General features: G+C 49.0%; 1 protein-coding gene across 2 annotated transcripts; it reads right to left on the bottom strand.

Moving 5' to 3' along the window:
- Window positions 1-3,529: 3,529 nt before the first annotated feature.
- On the bottom strand, window positions 3,530-16,788 carry ZFYVE27 (zinc finger FYVE-type containing 27). 2 transcript variants are annotated; one of them, XM_035133218.3, is made up of 12 exons: window positions 16,292-16,788; window positions 14,735-14,938; window positions 14,119-14,189; window positions 13,463-13,649; window positions 10,982-11,077; window positions 9,521-9,633; window positions 8,145-8,287; window positions 6,833-6,904; window positions 6,061-6,208; window positions 5,007-5,053; window positions 4,741-4,822; window positions 3,530-4,451 (listed from the first exon to the last, which is right to left on the bottom strand). In XM_035133218.3, the coding sequence occupies exons 2-12, from the start codon at window positions 14,935-14,937 to the stop codon at window positions 4,387-4,389; spliced, it is 1,227 nt and encodes a 408-aa protein (XP_034989109.1). In that variant the 5' UTR covers window position 14,938; window positions 16,292-16,788; the 3' UTR covers window positions 3,530-4,386. The 2 variants fall into 2 exon arrangements, with proteins under 2 accessions (XP_034989109.1, XP_034989108.1); XM_035133217.3 differs by having other exon boundaries at window positions 16,690-16,788.
- Between the last annotated feature and the right edge of the window lie 1,804 nt (window positions 16,789-18,592).

The raw sequence follows: 18,592 nt of genomic DNA, 5'->3' as shown, positions 1-18,592 counted from the left end.
TTTTTATACATTTCAAGTCTTTCATTTAAAGTGTTCCAACTTCATTTCATGAGGTGATTTATTTATTTTTATGAATCTTTCACAAAATGAAGCTGGAGCACTCATGTTGTAGCATCTGCATAGCATTTCCAGCTCAGCCAAGTATTCATAAAATATTTATTTTCTGCTTATGGCAGATCCAAATTCAAAATTAATTCCCATTGATATCATAACTAACTTGCCCCATTGATTTCAGCGGGAACTAGGTCTGGCCCAGCCTCAATGTTTTGAGTCATATGCTGTATTCATGCTGCATTTATTTCATGTCAAGGTCTTCAGGGACACTGAATTCTGGCATCATTGTTGTGTTTAGAGTACTGCCATTATCATTCTGGTAACGGCAGGCTTTAATCATGAATGTAGCACTCCATTTTCAGTTCCCCTGAAAATCAATGAGAAAGCTAAGCAAGTTCTTCTGCCTCAAATTTGCTTGCAAAAGCCAACTTATACATTCCGCTCATTTGACTTTTATCTCAACATTATTATTTATGGAAACTTGTGGATTTCTTAAAAAGGCACTGGGTTTATCAAATTAATATTAATTTTATTCAGAAGCATCCTTCATAATTTAATTTGAAACAACACTTCCTTTTGATGCAGAAATACTAATAAGGCACAGGAAATTACCTGCAACTTTAGCGTCTGATTTCATTGCAGCACTAAAGTCCCCTCTTCACATCCCTCACTCCCATGTCCATACAGGCCCTGTTAAGAGTTCCCCCACAGCAGCACAGTGGTTCTTGGGTCTAGCTTGCAGCACTGCCACATCCTTACATCTGCGATCACACAGCAATAAATAGAACAAAAGCTTTTGCATTATCTTAGCGGGAGAGTCTGCCAAGATCTCTCAATATACCGGAAGCTGCATATTGAGCCACAACCGCTGCACTCTTTATCATATGCTCAGTTCTGTATGAAAACCGCCATCTAGCGAAGCTTAAAATGTCACACTGCGCTAACAATACAGGAAATTTTAAGAAATACTGTTTATTGAGCGAGTATTGGGAGTACCATCTCCACAATGTTATATTTTGGACCCGAGTTGGGTTTTTTTGTACTGTTTAAAGAACTATTTCAGCTGTTTTTACTGTATGTCTGTGAGCTGCTTTGAGAGACATGTTAACAAGCAATTTATAAAGTTAATAATACAGCTGCACCAGGTCGGCTAATTGCTCCTGAAGAATCATCCTGCTCAGGCTGAAGACCAAGTTCCACCAGTTGCAGGAGGGTGGCTTCTCAATTGTGCAAGAGCCAACGAGCTGTTAGCATCCTGCCATGTGGCGCTTTGTCCTCTTGCACATTACCAACCTTATGATGGGGAGGTGGCAGCCGCATGCTATGACCAGGCAACATGGAGGACCAGCTCTCCGTGCGGTTGCACTTTGAAACTCTACAAGGAGCCGCCGTACCAAAATATAAAATAAAACAAGTCATCTCAATCCGTGTTATACCTGTGTAAAATGCCGCCGATATCTGGCCTTTGGGAGTAAGCTATAGAATCTCAAGCCTTGCTGTAAGTACCAGAAGGGAACCGAGGAGGATGCGATTCTAAACACAAGGAACATTGTGTGAACTTTAGCTAACAAGGAAGCCTTGTTCTTTCTTTCTATAATCCTTTCTCCTCACTCATTGTACCCATGACAGAACCTGACCTTCTCCCTAAGGTTATTTCCAAGAGCAGCGACTGTGTTCGTTTGCCAAGGATGGTTTATTTCATACTAGAATTCAAATAAATCACCAGTGACATTTCAGCCCCAGATTTAAGCACCAGCAAGCTGTGACATGGCACTGAGGAGTCTGTCCATGCTTTTTCCTGCTAAGATGGTTGAGGGGAAAGCAGAGGCTACACCACAACTCAATATTCAAAACCATCCACAAGAGAATGTTGTTTTAACCTCCCTTTACAGATTACCTTAAAGAAGCACCATATTTCCCTACACCTGCTCTACTTACACATACAACCAACCAGCAAGCAGTACAGAGCGAAGGATCTGTCAATTTCATTCTCTCAGTTTCTCTTATTTCCTATCTTAGTTCTTCGCATTGCAGCAATTTGCAATTTTTTAAAAATCCTCATGAAAATTCACCAGCCTTTTAGTGCACATTTCTCTGAATAGACGTGTTGTTATATGCAATTTTGACTTGTGTACACATTTTTGCAAGCAATTTCCCCTAACATAATGTAATTTTCTATGCTATTTTCACAAATAACTTCATTTTTCACACACAAATATGTGCATTTCTGTAAACATCGCTTGGCTGGAGAACTGCATCACAAAATTTGGCTAAGTGTGAATTTCAAAGGATTGCTGACTTTCAGTTCACGAATTGTTTTGGAAAGTGTTGATTTGATACCATTTGGCTTCAGATACATACCGAACTGAACTTCTCCTCCATCCCTAGCAAACAGGAAGAAAGTTAGCCAAGGCCCATCACTCACACGGAGGGTGAACATCTGATGTGGGGAGACCCCTGTACTTGCAGAGCCTCCCTGCACAATTTTAAAGCTATTTAAGCTACCAGCCATCACATCTGTGATGAATTCCAGGAGCTGTATTCTATATCGTGTGAAAAGGTACCTTTTGTTTGTCCTGAATCCATTTCCAGTCTGGTTTCAGGGGCGTAGCCAGGATCAAAATTAGGGGGGGCAAGGGGCGGGAGGGGAGGGGCCACAGCGGAAATGTGGGCGGGGCCACGTGGCCTGCGCCTCCTAGGTCTTCGGAGGAGGCGGCCCCAGGCTCGCGTTCCCTGCGCGACTCTGGAGCTTCGCGCCGGGAGCAGTAGCCTGGGGCCGCGGCCTCCGAAGACCTGGGAGGCGCGGAGGAGGCAGCCACAGGCTCGCGTTCCCTGCGCGACTCTGGAGCTTCGCGCTGGGAGCGGGAGCCTGGGGCTGCCACACTGCGCCCCTCAGCCTTTGCTTCTAGGGGGGGCAATTGCCCCCTCCTGCCCCCTGCCTACGCCCATGTCTGGTTTTGTATCTCTTTGTGTTCCTGCCCCTCACCCCACCCCCAATTTAAAAAGCTTCACCCCAAAGAGCTGGAAAATGAGTTGCCATGCACTCCCAGTACACCTCCCCACTTACTGTGGTCCAGTTTGCAACATTAGTCCATCTTTACACATTGTACGGGAACTTGGCCAACATCCATGCCTCCTCTACAGCTCTCCATCCCACTTGCCTCAATAGACTATAGCCTGTATGTATTTCTCAAAACACAGTGGTCTGGTTTTTTTTTTTTGTTTTGTTTAGATCCCGACATCCTGTATGCTCCACTCTCCCTTCTTCTGCCCTGCTGCCCCCAGATACCTCATCTAATCTTCTCCATCTAGCACCCCCTGGATTTGATTATTTCACCTTGCAGATACACTCCTAAGGCTCGTTTCCACAGCAAGCTTTATGCATAACTAGGACCCCTGTTGCCCATTCCGCCTTCATCACATCAAAAGCCATTTCAGATACTAGGAGCACTGGCTCCACTTGCCAAGGACACTATTTATTGCTCATATATATATTTATTTATTTATATATATGCATGTGTGTGTGTGTAAGTCTGCTAGAGAGCAGCAAAAATAAAAACAAAACTCTTCTCTCCTGTAAGAAGGATCCACATCGCAGGGCAATTGCCTCAATCCTCCAGATGGGCTTTGTGATGAACTCCCATTGGCTGCAGTAGCTTCTGCTCCCTCCAACACAGCAAAGCATCAAAGGGAAGGACAATGCCAGTTCCAGATTGGGCCAGACTGAAGAGCTTTGGCTAAAAGCTATCTAGAAAGAGCAAAGTCAATGGTGGGGAGGGAAGAGATGCCATCCATATCTGACACAGGGAGAGGAAACAGGTCCAGCTGCATAACACAATCAGCCCTGCTTGGGGCAACACACGTCTGCCTTCTTTACACAGCAGAGCCAACTTACAGATGCCACCCAGAGGAAGACCCAGCTTCCCCTTCCAAACACGCAGCATCTCGCTCAGTAGTGAAACACAAAACACAGGTGCCTGGCAGTCCAAGTACCATGAGCCACCTTGCGAGGTGAGGAAGGCCAGCTTCCTGATAGGGAAAATGGGGGCAAAGGACTTTTTTGCTTCTGGGTCGAGGAAGGAGGGAAGCGCCTACAGTAGTCTAGTGCACGAGTCTCCTACTATGCTGTTAATCATGAGTGCAGGACCTCTCACCAGCTGCTCACAGAGGGAGGGGCACACGTGGCAACTGCACCAGCCCCTCTCCTATTAGATAAGACAGGGAAGAGTGGAAGAGTGCAGTGTGCTGTTGCTTCGCTCCCCGCAAGTATCGGCAAATACGGGGCGAGACGCAGAGCGAATTCCGCAGAGGGCAGGGCTCCAGATCGGCTTCTCACTTGACGAGCGCTTGGTTGCACTGCCCGCAGACAAAGACGGTCTCCCGCTGGGCATCAGGGGCTGCAGTAGAAAGCACCAATCAGAGACTCAGGGCCCACCAAGTGGACTGTGCAGCTTTCCACCCACAGAACCCAACAAGCCTTCACTTGCCCTCAGACACACACCCCAAGAGAGAGAGAAAGCTTCTGTGTCCTCTGCTATCTCCCCACTGTAGCATTCATTAGAAACAGTGAGAATTACACCAAGCCATTCCCCCAGAAGGGAAACAGCAAGCGCACAAAGAAGGAGGAGCCGACTCCCCAGCTGCCTGCCAGAAAGGCCATCTCTCGCTCTCCCACTCCTCACTCACCTGTAGCCCCCATGTAGCTCTTGGGAACTTTGAAGGAACAGCACCTGGAGCAGAAACTGTTCCCACAGTTGCTGCAGCTCCGCTGGAGGGAAGGAAAGAGAGACAAACACAGCTATAGGAACAAGGTCCTAGGAAGCCATTCCTTCAAATGCAAGGATTCAAGGAGGTCAATCACTGCTGACCAGAGGTCAGGCTTGAGATCCACAAGGCAGAGCAGCAGGAAATGGGAAAGGAGTGGTTGGGGGCATGCTGGGCCAGAGACTCACCCTCTTCTTTAACACAGAGAAAGTGGCTGAACAGCTTGCACAGTTCCCTGCGGAAAATCAGAGAAGAAACCTGTAACGGTCAAACCTGGTGCCTCTTCTTCCTCCACCAAATTGCATAGAAATATTGCCCTGCCCACAGTCCTTTCCTACTAAAAGGCCCAGCACAACCTGCTGCCCCACTAGACAGTCCAGGAGGCTCATCCAGGTGGGACCACGTGCCAAGAGGGCATCCCACTGAGGGCTATCTTCAGGACCCTTGATCCGAGGAGATTTGAAATGGGTCCACACACTGCACCTCCCAGGTGATGTCAATCCTCCACGCCGCAAAGTTGTGCCAAGAGCAGAGGTGGCCGTAACCCGTATAAATGTGGAATTTGGCATCATCAGGATGAGATTCCAGCGTGGCATAAGTGATCAAGTGCTAGACTTGGAACAGGAACAAAGACTTGGGCCTGATACAACTAACCACTCAGCTTCACTAAGTAGGCTTGCTCATATCTCTCTCAGGGCAGAATGACATGTTACACTGGCAAGTAGGAACTCACAAGTCCAGTTTCCGGAGGTTATGAAAAAAAGGGAGTTAAGGGGCTATTTGTAAAAATGTTAGCGCTTAACCCCACCCCACCCGCACCTTGCCTGTAAAATTATTCCTCTGCAACAATATTTCACAATCCGAAGTGACCTCAGCTCACATATTTTTAAAGCTCCAAGGACATACAGCCCTGGGAACAATGGCATGTTTCTGGCATCTAACATCAGGCAGGCCTCCTCTGTGGCAGCAACTGGGCCAGAGTCTTCCCATTCTGCCAATCTTCTCCACCCCCCTTCCACAACCTGGTGCCCCCCAGATGTTTTGGACTACAGCCCCATTAGCCCAAACCATCAAGACCATGCTGGTTGGAGCTGCAGGCTAAAGCATCTGAAGGGCACCAGCTTTCCTCACCAGGTTGAGGAAAGCTCATCCACACAGTTCCCCGCTTCAGTCCCAACAAGACACATGTCCCACTGCACCATCCACTCTTGCCACTTCCACACACCCTCCCAAATCCTGTACCGAGATTGTTGGTTGGGTAGCGCTTCCGCAGCCGCTCCGTCAGCCGTGACACCCTGCTGCGAATCACCTCGTTCTTGCTCATCATGAAGGGGTTGTCAGGAAGGCCCATGTCGAATTCCGCTGAGCAGTGGGAGACGTCATCATCCTCCTGGGAAGGTGGAGAGGGAAGCATGTCAAGGAGCAGCCGGTTCACACAGTGCCTACTCTGGGGGCAGGAGGACAAGGGCGCACGGGGGGCACCGCCCACAGACAAAGCACTGAAGACAAGGAAAGGCTGGGCCAACCGTGGGCAACACACAAAATGCCGAGCTGGTGGAAGGGTTGCAGCCAGGTTTCCAGCTTGGGAAGGTGGGCACAATCAGGGCAAAGAACACGGCAAAGACATCAACTTTGCATGAGCAACTGAAGTGAGTTTTGGCTCAAAGGGCAGGGTGGCCCAGCTCCCGCACTCACCATTACTAGCAGCTGGGTCTCCTGCTCCCGCAGCAAAGAGAAAAGACAAGAGATGATGTCCAGAAGAGCCCAGCCCAAGCTGGGCTGGGTGTGCCCATAAAAGGTGTACCCAAAGCACACTGTCTAAAGTCCCCTATTTCTCTCTCTTTCCCATACCAAAATGTTCACTGCATCACAGACATGGACTCTGATGTGCTGCCCTTAAGTGACAGGATGACGGGCGCCCCCTTAAACTTGCTGGCCTAGCAACATCACCTGACTCCACCACAGCACAGCACAGATCAGTCCAAGCCCTAGGAGGCTCTCTCAGGGCACATACCTCAATAGCATCCTTGAATTCATCATCAGGCTCTGCCTCCTCTGCTTCCTCCACACTGCCAGGGGTCAAATCCTATGGGGGAAGCAAAAAACGTAACAGTTGGAGGCAGCAATGCTTCTGAATGAAAGTTGCTGGAAACCACAGGAGGGGCAAGGGTTCTTCTACTCAAATCCTGCTTGCTGGCTTCCCACAGTCACCTGGGTGGCCACTGTGAGAGCAGGATGCCGGACTAGATGGGCCATTGGCCTGATCCAAGAGGCTGTTCTGATGTTGCAAGACTAAGGAAGCAAGGCCCACCAGTCCTTGAAACAGTGGTAAATGAATCCAAGAGGGGTGCTACACAGATGGCCCCATCCCATTCCAGCTACCCAAATGCAAGAGGAACATGGAAGCTACGAGGCTGCATTTCCCCTCCTGCCTGGACCCCGAACAATGCTGGTATGCAGATCCCGAAATGCCTTAATGAGCAGCACAAAGGGAAAACACAGGGACAAGCAGTGAAGGCTGCCTGAAGGGGGAGAAGGGCATCGCCCTTTCACATTTTCATGTAAACTTAGCTAAGTTGTTAAAAAAAATGAGACAGGGACAAGCTGAAAACATTACTATACTTTTAAGCACCAAACTGGAGAAAATTAAGCCAGGCACAATCTTTGAGGCTCCACATTTCAACAGTAGGTTCCAGGTGCACCTCCCCTTAACCAGCTGCAACTCAAAAGTTTGGGAACTCTGAAAAGTAGCAAGAAAGGGACAGAACAAGGATGGCAGCTGCCCTAAATAGACGTACCTGTGTAGGCAAAACAAGATTGGGAACAGGGTCTGGGAGGTTTTCATTCACGATGCATAGCTTTACCCCTTTCGAAATTTCTCTGCCACTCCCATCAGGACCTTACTTTGCACACTATGGCTTGTGGTCCTCCAAGTGTTGTTGGACGACATCACTGACCAGGCCAGCTGGCGCTGGTGGGGATCGGAGTCCAACAACATATGGAGGGCCGCACTTTCCATCATTCCCTATCCTACAGAAGACTGGGAGGGGTGGCGGAGAGATACATGGAACCACAACCAAAAGAAGCAAGATGGAAGTTTGTCTTCTGTGCTCTGGCCTGGGACACATTTCCTAGGACTGTAGATCTGGAATCAACGACGAAGCCACCAGATAATAAGACTGTTATGCAGGCCAGGATGAACTATGACCTCAGGCATTTCCAAAAGACAAAACAATACTCTCTGGGCACTTTGGATGAGCATATCAATTCTCATTCTACTTGGAAGTGGGCAACACAGACCCGTCTATTCTTCTACCATGCCTTACCTCGGTACTAGTGGGCGTAGGTGTCCGGTCTGGCAGGGATCCAGACCCGACTTCTCCAGCTTCCAGCTCCACTGGCTCTGGAGTCCTAGAAACGGGCTTGAGGCCCAAACGCTGCTCTACAGCAGATTTCAGCTCCAGCAACACTAGGGAGGGACAGGAAAAGGGTAATGGTTGGACATTCATTAGAAGCTCGGAAAAGCCTTGCAGCAAACAGTCCAGGCTTTCAGCACTGGAGGAACAGCATGGCATTCAAGCCTATCTCCAAGCCAAACACCCAAGAAGTACTGTATTTTCCTGCGTATAAGACTACGTTTTAACCCAGGAAAATCTTCTCAAAAGTCAGGGATCGTCTTATACGCCAGGTCGTCTTATTTATACAGCGAGTATATCCCAAACTCTATATTTTAACTGGAAAAGTTGGGGGTCGTCTTATACGCCCAGTCGTCTTATACGCCAGAAAATATGGTAGATACTGGCACACCAGCAACCAATGTCCAATGTAGCTCATGGTATTTAAAACACCAGCAGGCCTACCTGAATCCCTCCAGTTCTCTAGCACTAATCTCACTCCCAGACAGAACTGTCCATAACCCCATAGCTCCTCAGTAGACAAGGAAAAAGGCTATCTACCACCGCAGTAAATATTCTCCAGCACACATTTTCAGCACAAAACTCAGGAGACTGGAGTGTTCCCTGAACCCACCCCCATCTCCCCACCCCCATTTACTTATTTGTGTTGTTTGGGGGTGGGCTGCAATTGTTTGCTGATATTCACAGCCCCTTGGCCACTGCTCCAACATCCTCACAAAGCCTATTCAAAGTGAGGCCAGAAAGCAGTGCCTTCACTCTGAGTGGGCACTGTGAAAAGAGCTGTGCTCTGAATAGGTTCATGCCTGTTTTCACTCTTTCCTGCCACCATCCCACACAAACAAAATTCCAGAAGGAGATGCATTGAGGGCAAATGTTCACAACACACACCAAAACTGTTTTCCAGCAAAGGACTGTCTTCCTTGTGATAACCCCCTGTTTTCTGCAACAGGCAGTTTATCCTTAGCGTATCAAGATCTGCTTCCCCACTGGGACACCTCTAAATGGAAAAGGCTTCCACTACCAAGCTGTGCCCAAGGAACAGAGCGACTTGAATGCTGGGGCAGCATTTATGTGACTGGGGCAGCTAGCAGCTACACACTGTGCCCTAATTTGGAATAAGATATGGTAGCAGCAGGGGTGGGTACAACACATATCCCTGCCTCACACAGGTCTACAGCAAAGAAAGCCTTGACCCTGGGCACCCTGTCTCCAGTCAGCAGCTGCAGCTTACTGCCTCAAGGTTCCAATGGAACAGAGGGGTGCAGGAGAGAAGAGCAATCTCTTACCTTGATAAAATGCCACGTTACCCAAGAAAAGAGCATTATTGAGCAGCACAAAGACCCAACATAATGGCAGCAGGTACAGAGCACAAACGGAAGCCATCAGCATCCCATAAAACCTGGGCAAAAAAAGGAGCAGAAGGGGCATGACACACCTGGGCATCAGGATGACAGCCAGGTGCCTTGAGAGCACCTCAAGCCTGTCCAGCCGCCCATCACTCTTGGATATGGAACAGAGAGCACCTGCTGGGAGCCTCTCTCCACCTGTCCTAGGATGGGGCCTGACAGGCTTCATAAGAACTGCTGCTGCAGCTGCTGCTGCTGCTGCTGCTGTCCAGAAAGGACTGGGGTATTTTGGGGGAAGTTCTGTCTGGAGTTTTTACTGTTATTGATATGATTTTTTTGGTATCTTTATTTTTATGTGGAAACTGTTCAGTTTGGTTATGTAGGTTTTGATGTGTTTTGTTTATTTTTATGACTACTTTGCTATGTTTGTAACTATGTAAATCTTTTCATATTGTAAGCCGCCTTGAGCATTGTTTTAACTGTGGAAAGGTGGCATACAAATAAAATGAGATGATGATGATGATGACATCACCTTCCTTTGTCTACCTTTCAAGCAAATAACCTCCCCTCAATCTGGGCAAACCTGTTCAGCCAGATGCAGCCAGATAGCTTCCCTATGAACACCAGCCATGATATATATGGCCATGGACACCTACCGTACCCAATATGAGGGGGGAGGCAGGAACCCCGGACCTCTGTAAAGTGACCCAGTAACCAAGCCTGCAAACCCCCCCCCAAAGCAGCAAGGCAGCAATGTCCCAGTGACAGGAGCGAGCTGACAATAAATAACACCAAACAAGTTGGAGTTAACTCTTTATTAGCAAAAGCAGGATCTGCACAGGAGTGTCAGGCCTAATGAGCAATGCAACTCATCTCCGGCAGGTCTTGCCCCCATGAAGCAGTTGCTAAGACTGAAGGTCCCCATCTGCTCACATCTGCCTTAGTTCCCTCCTCTCCAGGGTTTCCCCCAAGCAATCTGAGACTGCACCAGCATGAAACTAACTTCTCCTCCACCCTTTTCATACCTCTTTCTGGGAGACCAGGGGGGAGGGGAGCTTGTCGCAGCAGGAGGGGGAGACACCTTCCCCAGCCAGACTCTCTCTGCCTCTTGGCTTCCCTCCCCTCCTGCTTCAGCTTCTGCCCCTGATTCTGGATGTCTGTCTGTCACAGACTCTCCCAGCTCACTAAGCCCTGATACCTGTTCAGCTTCTGACACCTCCTCCTCCCAGTCTTCTCCCTCTGACCACTCATCATCATCATCATCATCATCCCACCACCAATCCCAGGGCTCTGAGCCTTCTTCCCTTGCGGGTTCCCCAGCTGGTTCCTCCCACCATTCCTCTGCATCCAACCAGCCCAAGATACCTAGCTCCCACAAAGCATTCCTAAGGCAACACTCACTGTGAAGAGAGAGAAGGGTTCTCCCAGTAGATGACACGGTAGACAGCCTCACAACTGCCACACAGCCGGTTCAAGAGGGCCTCTAATTGGATTAAGCTGGAAAAGGAGATCACAGCAGAGTTAAACATGTTCCTCTGCTCACAACCTCACAGCCACTGCAGCAACCTATGCCCAAGCTGCTTCACAAATGGAGAAAAGTGATCCCCAGCCCCTCATTCAGTTCAAGACAATTGCAGGGAAAAGGCTGAAGTTCAAAACAGATTCCCTCATCCACACAGGGCATAGTCAGGATGAGCCCTGCATAGGATGAACTTCCTATGCCAGCTAGCTCCAGGCAGGCAAGTTGGATACAGTAAGCAACTGTGTAAGTTTAACAAAGGGGACAAAAGCCAGCATGATTTGGAGTCCAGCACTCTGTCTGTGGAGCATAGGAGACCCTGGGTTCACATCCACTGCTGAAGCAATTTTGGGCGTCTCTTTCCTATAGCCACAAATCTGAATAATGACAACTTCGGAGTTGCCACAAAACTAACAGTGCAATCCTAACCACGGCTTGCCTGGACCCTATATACTAAAGGGGCATGTAATAACATGGCACCTCTGCTCTTAACTTTCAGATGAAAGAATGCAGACTCCCATAAAGAAAGAGATTTGAGTTCACCAGCTACAACACAGTGAGTCATATGATGGATCGGTAGGCTATCAGGCTCTAACACCTTGTGCGAAATGCTGACAAAGTGCCTACTGGCATGGTCAACTTTGGGTAGGGAAGTAATGGGGAAAAGGGAGAACTTGCGCTTGGATTCCAGCTGTTTCTCCCTAAGTTGCAGGTCTCAAAAAATAAGCCACTTTCTGAATTCACAGCTCTGTGATAAAGTGTTATGTTCTGATAAAACATCGATCAGAGCAGCTAACCGCCAGTCCTTGACTTAGGGAAATTCTGGTGTCTTCTGAAATTTGACTTGCAAATCCTTGTCTGTACAGATACGCTGAAGTAATACAATATGTTAATTTTTTAAAAAACCCTATTTTTAAAATATCATCATCATCAAAATCCATTGTTTCTTAAACAAAAGGATGCACCAGTAGTGTGTCTTCCTCATAAGTAGGTAATAAATGTAGTAAATCTGAAGTAACGGTTGCATTTAGTTGTGAATCAATATGTTTTAATAGCTCTATCGAGCAGCAAAAACACCCATTTCTTGGGGAAAATAACTGTACAAATGGAAAAGTTGATTAAAATCAATGACTTAAAAATGAGGCTTCTTGCCTGGTGATTGAAATCGATCCACTGTCCTGGAAGGAGGAAGTACTTTGCGGCATGGGCAGGAGAGTCATGTAAATGCTTCGTAACTCTTCCTCCTAGAGCCACACTCCCAACTAGCAAGGGTGCACAATGCCCCCAAAGGGTGAATAGCAGTAGTGCAGTAATGCACCTTGGAAGGTAGCTAACCTAGAGGAGGAGTCAGCACTGCTCTCCCAGAGTTTCTTAAAAGTGGGGTCACCACTATATTCCACACACACAACGTTAGTGTGCAATTATATTCCCCACAGTCATGACACAATTCTTGCCCCACAGCAATGCTGAAATGGGTAGCATCTGCAATATCATATGGACTATCCCTAAATATAGTCCCCAACCTTCCCCCTCAACCACTAAGATTTGACACAAACGCCTGGGTTGCTGGCCAACTGTGTAATGCATCTGTTAGAATGCTGTGGGCGGTATCCGTGATAAGGTCCATTTGGGAAGACACTGCCTGCCCACCCCCAAAAAAGCCTCCATGACACACACTGGCCTGTGCTAGTGCCTGTGCAGCTGTTTACTTAAACATTAAAAGATCAATTCTCTGCAGTTGTGCACAGCTCTTCAACAGCACAAGTGCATGGTTGTTGGAAGAAGAAGCAGAAGAAGAAATGGATTATCGTGGCCTACTGGGCACAGCTTCAGAGCTATGTAGTTGTGCACCTGAAATATCATTGTGTAAAAAAACACACACACAAATGATTGGGAGAAATAAAAACTCAAAAGGAAAAATCAGCTGGTCAAAAATAGATGAAAAAGTCATTGTTAAGTGAAGAGGCTGAAATCATGGAAAACAAAAGAAGGGAAATAATGGAATACCACACAAATTGTGAACAGAAAGACCACTAAATAGTTCTGCAGGCTAAATTGCTCCCACTATTCAGGGTAACAATTGCACATTACTTATCTACAATGGAAATATTCAAACAAAACACAGAAAAATTGTTACAAAAAAAAACCACAAGAGAAAAACACAATAAAGAGGTGGAAATCTCGATCTTGCAACGGGTTGACTATTAAGCCCAGTGGATTCAGAACGAGTGCAATATTCACCATCAGGAAAAAAATGTGTAGTGTGAACAAGAAGCCCAAGAAGCACCCCTCCAATCACATACTTCAAAGGGATCCACCTACGGGTCAACTCATTTTCTCCATCCTTCCCTAAGAGCACTTACAAGCCCTTCACTTCAGCCACAGCCTCATGTCGTGCAAGCTGAACTTTCCTCACATCCTCACGCCGCACGCTGTGGTACCTACGACGTGCCAGCTCTTCTTCACTCAGGCGGATGCGGCAGGTCTCCTGCAGGTAGCCCAGCATGGCTGGCACCGAGATCAGTAGGACGCAAAGCCCATACCACGCAGCTGGAATGAAAGGTGGGATAGATGCAGAGATCATTTTACCACCCCACTGTTTGGCCAGTCACAACACACCTGTACCACTATCACCTATATGGTAGAGCGTTTGCTTTGAACAGAGAAGGCCCCAGTTTCAATCCCTGGTATCTCCAGGTAGGATGGGGAATGTCTTCTTTCTCAACACCTGGAAAACTGCTGCCAGTCACTGTCAACAATAATGAGCTTGACATACCAATGGCCTGACTTGATATAAGGCAGCTTTCTATGTACTACCCCATAAACCACCTGAAAGCAGGCCCATCTGCCTGCCAGTCACTCTATTCCCTTACTACCTCTCACAATTGGTACTGCTAGCCCTCATAATCTGCGCCCAATAACATATTCCATTCCCCACGGGATCAATCCCCCCATGGCTCACATCATACCTGAAAGGAGGCCTATTGGGTCCCCAGCACAAAGGTCCAACTTTTCTCACCTTCACTAAGAGTCAGCAGCAGAAAGTTGAGGCCCAGGCAAGTAAGGAGGGAGCAGAGAGGCATCTGCCAGCTGTGAAACATACATGATCAAGCATTTATTGCCACTCCAAAAGGATATTTAGCTGTACAAATGAGGTATGAACATGAAAATGGTGGGGGTGGGAAGGGCAAGCCTAAGTTTAGGTCTCGGGTCATGGAGTACATTAACTTGCCTTGAGCACAGTAACACAGAAAAACAGTATATGAATAAGAAATCAAATTAGATTGAATGAAGACACAAGCAAGGTAAGGGCAGGGTATTTTTTAAAGGGGGGGGGATGTTGCAATCAGCCACAGACACTAGCATAGTCACAAATGCAGCAGCATATCTTGTTTAAGCCCAACTGCACACAGTGTTTCCCATGCTGAATGCTTGGTATCTCTTAGAACAAGTGGAATTAAATATTTGGCCAGGAGGACTCCTCTTCTCTCTTTTTTCTCCCACTTGTAAAAGTGAGACTCCCAAAGAGTCTGTGCTTTTCTGCCCTCCAACATGGCAGGAGACAACAACAAAAATTTCTCTAGCTCCACCACAACCATCACCCACAAGGTGCAACGAAGAAGCTGGGCACCAACCTGAGGAGAAACCACACCCCTTCCGCAATATCCTGCAGTGGTTCAAAGTACAGCTCCAGTCGCTTGTAGGATACTACTAGATTGAAGAGATCCAAGGAAGGGGGCTTGGGTGGCAAAGGAGAAACTGGCTGGGAATCGGAAGCCGTGGGGCTGTCCAGTCCATTCCCTGTGGTCGCTCCACCCTCACGCTCTGGAACCTGCATACTGTAGAAGTGAAGGTCGAGAGGAACACAACAAAATGAACAATAAAAATAGTCAACTCTTCCCCACCTCCTAGTATGAAGGAAACAACAGAGATGACCTTTGGGAAGTGCAGTGCCCACATCCCTCCATGCAAAGGAACTGCATTCACTATGACTGGGCAAGTCATGAGAAACAGAGATACCCATGGGCGTACCCAGGATCAAAACTAGGGGGGGGGCAAGGGGAGGGGCCAAGGCATGGAAGGGGAGGGGCCACAAAGTGGGCGGGAACGGCGAAGTCGCGCTCCGCCGAGCTGTGCCCCTCCCTAGAAGCAGGGCTGGTGGGCGGAGGCGGAGCCCAGCCCAGCGGAGCGCGAGTTCAGCGTTCCCGCCTGCCGCGCCGCACTCTCTGGTTCCCCGCCGCGCTTGGCCTTGCCAGAGGGCGCGGCGGGGAGCTGGAGGGAGGGCGCAGCGCGGCGGGCGGGAACAGCGAACTCGCGCTCCGCCGGGCTGTGCCCCTCCCTAGAAGCAGGGCTGGTGGGCAGAGGCGGAGCCCAGCCCAGCGGAGCGCGAGTTCGGCGTTCCCGCCCACCGCGCCGCGCTCCCTGGTTCCCCACCGTGCTTGGCCTTGCTTGAGGGCGTGGCGGGGAGCTGGAGGGAGGGTGCGGCGCGGCGGGAATGTCGAACCCGCGCTCCACCGGGCTGTGCTCCGCCTCTGCCCACCAGCCCTGCTTCTAGGGAGGGGCAGCCTGCGGCCCACTTGCCCCGCGGTGGGTACGCCCTTGTGGGGGGGGGCAGCTGGCTTCTAGAGTAGGGCAGCTGCCCTAACTTGCCCCATGGTGGGTACGCCCTTGGAGATACCTACAACAGGTGTCACTTTTTCCCCACAACTTGCATGAAAGGGCGAGCTAACACACAAATCTCAGAATGTCCCAAGAGCTGCAGAGCCATGGGAAAGCTCCTCAAAAGCATCTCCTCCTTTTGCAAACAACAACTGCAGCTGCCTGGGAGTCAGGGTGGGGAAACGGCCCTTGTAACCCTATGCCATATACATCAAAAGGCATGCCAACAGTGTGCTAATTAATCTGGCCTAATAATTTATGTTATACACCCACAACTGCAAGCACATATTAAATATCTTTTCATAAACATGCATCAAAGGCACAGAGGGAATCCATTCTTGTAATCCTTTTTAGCTACTCTGGCAGGGCAGGTCCAGGGTGACAAGGGACAAGCAGTCCACATTAAGTGATACTCAGAATACAGCATCCGAGAATGTGGGGTGCATCTGCGACACAGGAGGAACACGTTCAGGTGGAGAGAGGAATGACCAGATCATTTTCTGCAACTTATTTGATATTGGCAATGTCACTACCTGGGTCACTCCGGATGAATCAAAAGGGGGGAAACAAAACAGCAAGGCCTGCTAGCTGAGCAGTTGGGAGGCAGGCAAAATGTCTTCCTCCAGATAAGGAGGTTAAAATTACCAGCCTCTTCTCTCCTCCCCCCCCCCAGGGACTCCTGCGCCATGGCAGGCAGAAATCCAGCAGGTGAAGCGCTCTCTATCAGAACCTCCCAGCGTAGGGTAAGCTTCATCTGCTGCACTTCCGCACATCGCGGCACAGCAGCCCCTTCCCGGAAAAGAAACGAAAAACGGGAATTCAGTTCTTGATGAGCTGGACCCCGGAGGCTCCGACGGAACAAGCGCTCCGTTTGCGGGGCAGCCACAGAGCTCCGCCGGAGGAGGAGGCGCCGCCGGCTCGTCCCACCTACCTCTACACAAGCGGCCCACAAGCCCTACGGCCCCAAATAGGGCGAAAGGGCGGAGCCTCCCCTTCCACGTCCAACCTCGACCTCACCCGTCTCGCCGACAAACGCCGCGGCCGCCGACACTTCCTGGACAGAAGGACCCGGCTGTGCCTCAGCTCCGCTGCGCAGCGCACGCTTCAGGGAAGCGGCGGCCTGACCCGCCCACCTGAGACAGCCGGCCAATCAGAAGCGCGGAAAGCGGCCGCCGCCGCGCGCATCCTCTGCTGGAAAAGCTGCAGTTCCTATTGAGCAAGAGCCTCCCTCCGCCAGCCTATGGGAGCCTTCGTACTTCTTATTCGCCGCGGGCTGCTTTTTATAGGCTCAGTGATTGGTCCCTTCCCCGTCTCTGAACCGCTTTTTCCGCCAGTAGTGCTGCCCACACGGACAGGCAGTGGCTTTCTAGGATTTGAGGCAGGGAGCTTGATGCCAGGAATTGAACCTGGGACTTTCTGGATGCAAAGCAGATGCCCTACCACTGAGCTCCGGCCCTTCTGTAATTTGAGCTGCCTTGAATGCTATGCACTTTGACCTGGGTGTGGGGATCAATCGCTGTTCCACCTCAGACAGCAAAATGTCTTGGGCTGACCTGAATCTTCCCAGAGGAACTCGCTGAAGTCCCAAAAGAGCTTCAGTAGCTCATAACATTCACTGAAGGTTATGGTATGCCAGGGAGCCTATGGCATGGCTTGTACATGCCCAGGGGAGATGGTGCAGGGACAGGGGGTGTGATTTTTCTGATCAGACTTGGGCACAAAGCAAGCTTCAGTGGTCCAAGACATGGCCGTAGCCAGGATTTATGTTAGGGAGGTGTTATAGAAAATTATATGGGGTGGGGGAGCAGGGCACCATTATTAATGAACAGAGAGGGGTGACCGTATCTGACAGCTGCAATTACCCAGAATCCTGCGCAACGCCATCTTCCCCTTCTCCGCCTGCCTTAAGGAAGGCTTAAGGATCAGCATATGCAAACATTTCTCAACTTTAGCATAAGCTCACACATTTCCCCTCTCCACCTTCCCCTCCGCCCCAGAACAAAACAATTACAACGATTCACATTTTCAAGCCAGGGATACCCTGTTAATCCTTTAACAGGACTCAATGAGGTGTGGGTAAACATTGCAACACTGACAGCCAAAAGATACCTTTGTTGCAGCCTCCCAGACGATCTTTCCATGGAAGAAGGAGGGGGAAAGCCGCCCAAAAAACAAAGTGACAGTTCACTCACTAGTACAATCATTTAATAATGCAGCCCTTTATGATATGTCTCCTTATTATGTGCCCTTTTATACGTTTCTCTTATTATGTGCCTTTTTATACGTTTCTGGGAAACAGCCTTTTCCTTTAGTTTATCGCAACAGAACCTTTTTGCCTTACGCTAGAATCTCTCTGTATTAGAATTGCTGTTTTGTATCTTAGAACCTTCACATATCAGGACTACTACATTTTCCATAGAATTCTCTGTATTAGGAAATGCTGCATGAACCGTGTATGATCCCAGCCCACCTGAACCTTGCCCCATCGCCACCCTGTATCAATTCAAAAGACACACACGGACAACAATGATGGATTAACTGGGACAGTTTATTCAAACTTCCAGAAATATCACCTTTTACATAATCCCAGGGATCATCCTTGCGTGACCTGGAGGAAAACACCTGCCGGATGGACCCCAACCTCTCCGCAATCACCAGGAACAGCCCCACCATTGTTCCCTCCTGTCAAACAAAAAGAAAACCCATCAACAAAGGGAAGAGAACAAATTGACATTTCACCATATGAAGAAATAGTCGTATCAACACCCAGTTAATCCCATCAGCACCCATTTTCCTTGTCTTTCCCGTCCCTCCCAGTCCAGGGATTTCCACAT

The sequence above is a fragment of the Zootoca vivipara genome, chromosome 5 (genome assembly GCF_965207765.1).
Source record: "Zootoca vivipara chromosome 5, rZooViv2.hap1.1, whole genome shotgun sequence".
NCBI classification, from domain to species: Eukaryota; Metazoa; Chordata; class Lepidosauria; order Squamata; family Lacertidae; genus Zootoca; species Zootoca vivipara.
Note: the sequence above shows the minus strand (reverse complement) of the source record. Positions and strands in the feature narration are given on the sequence as shown.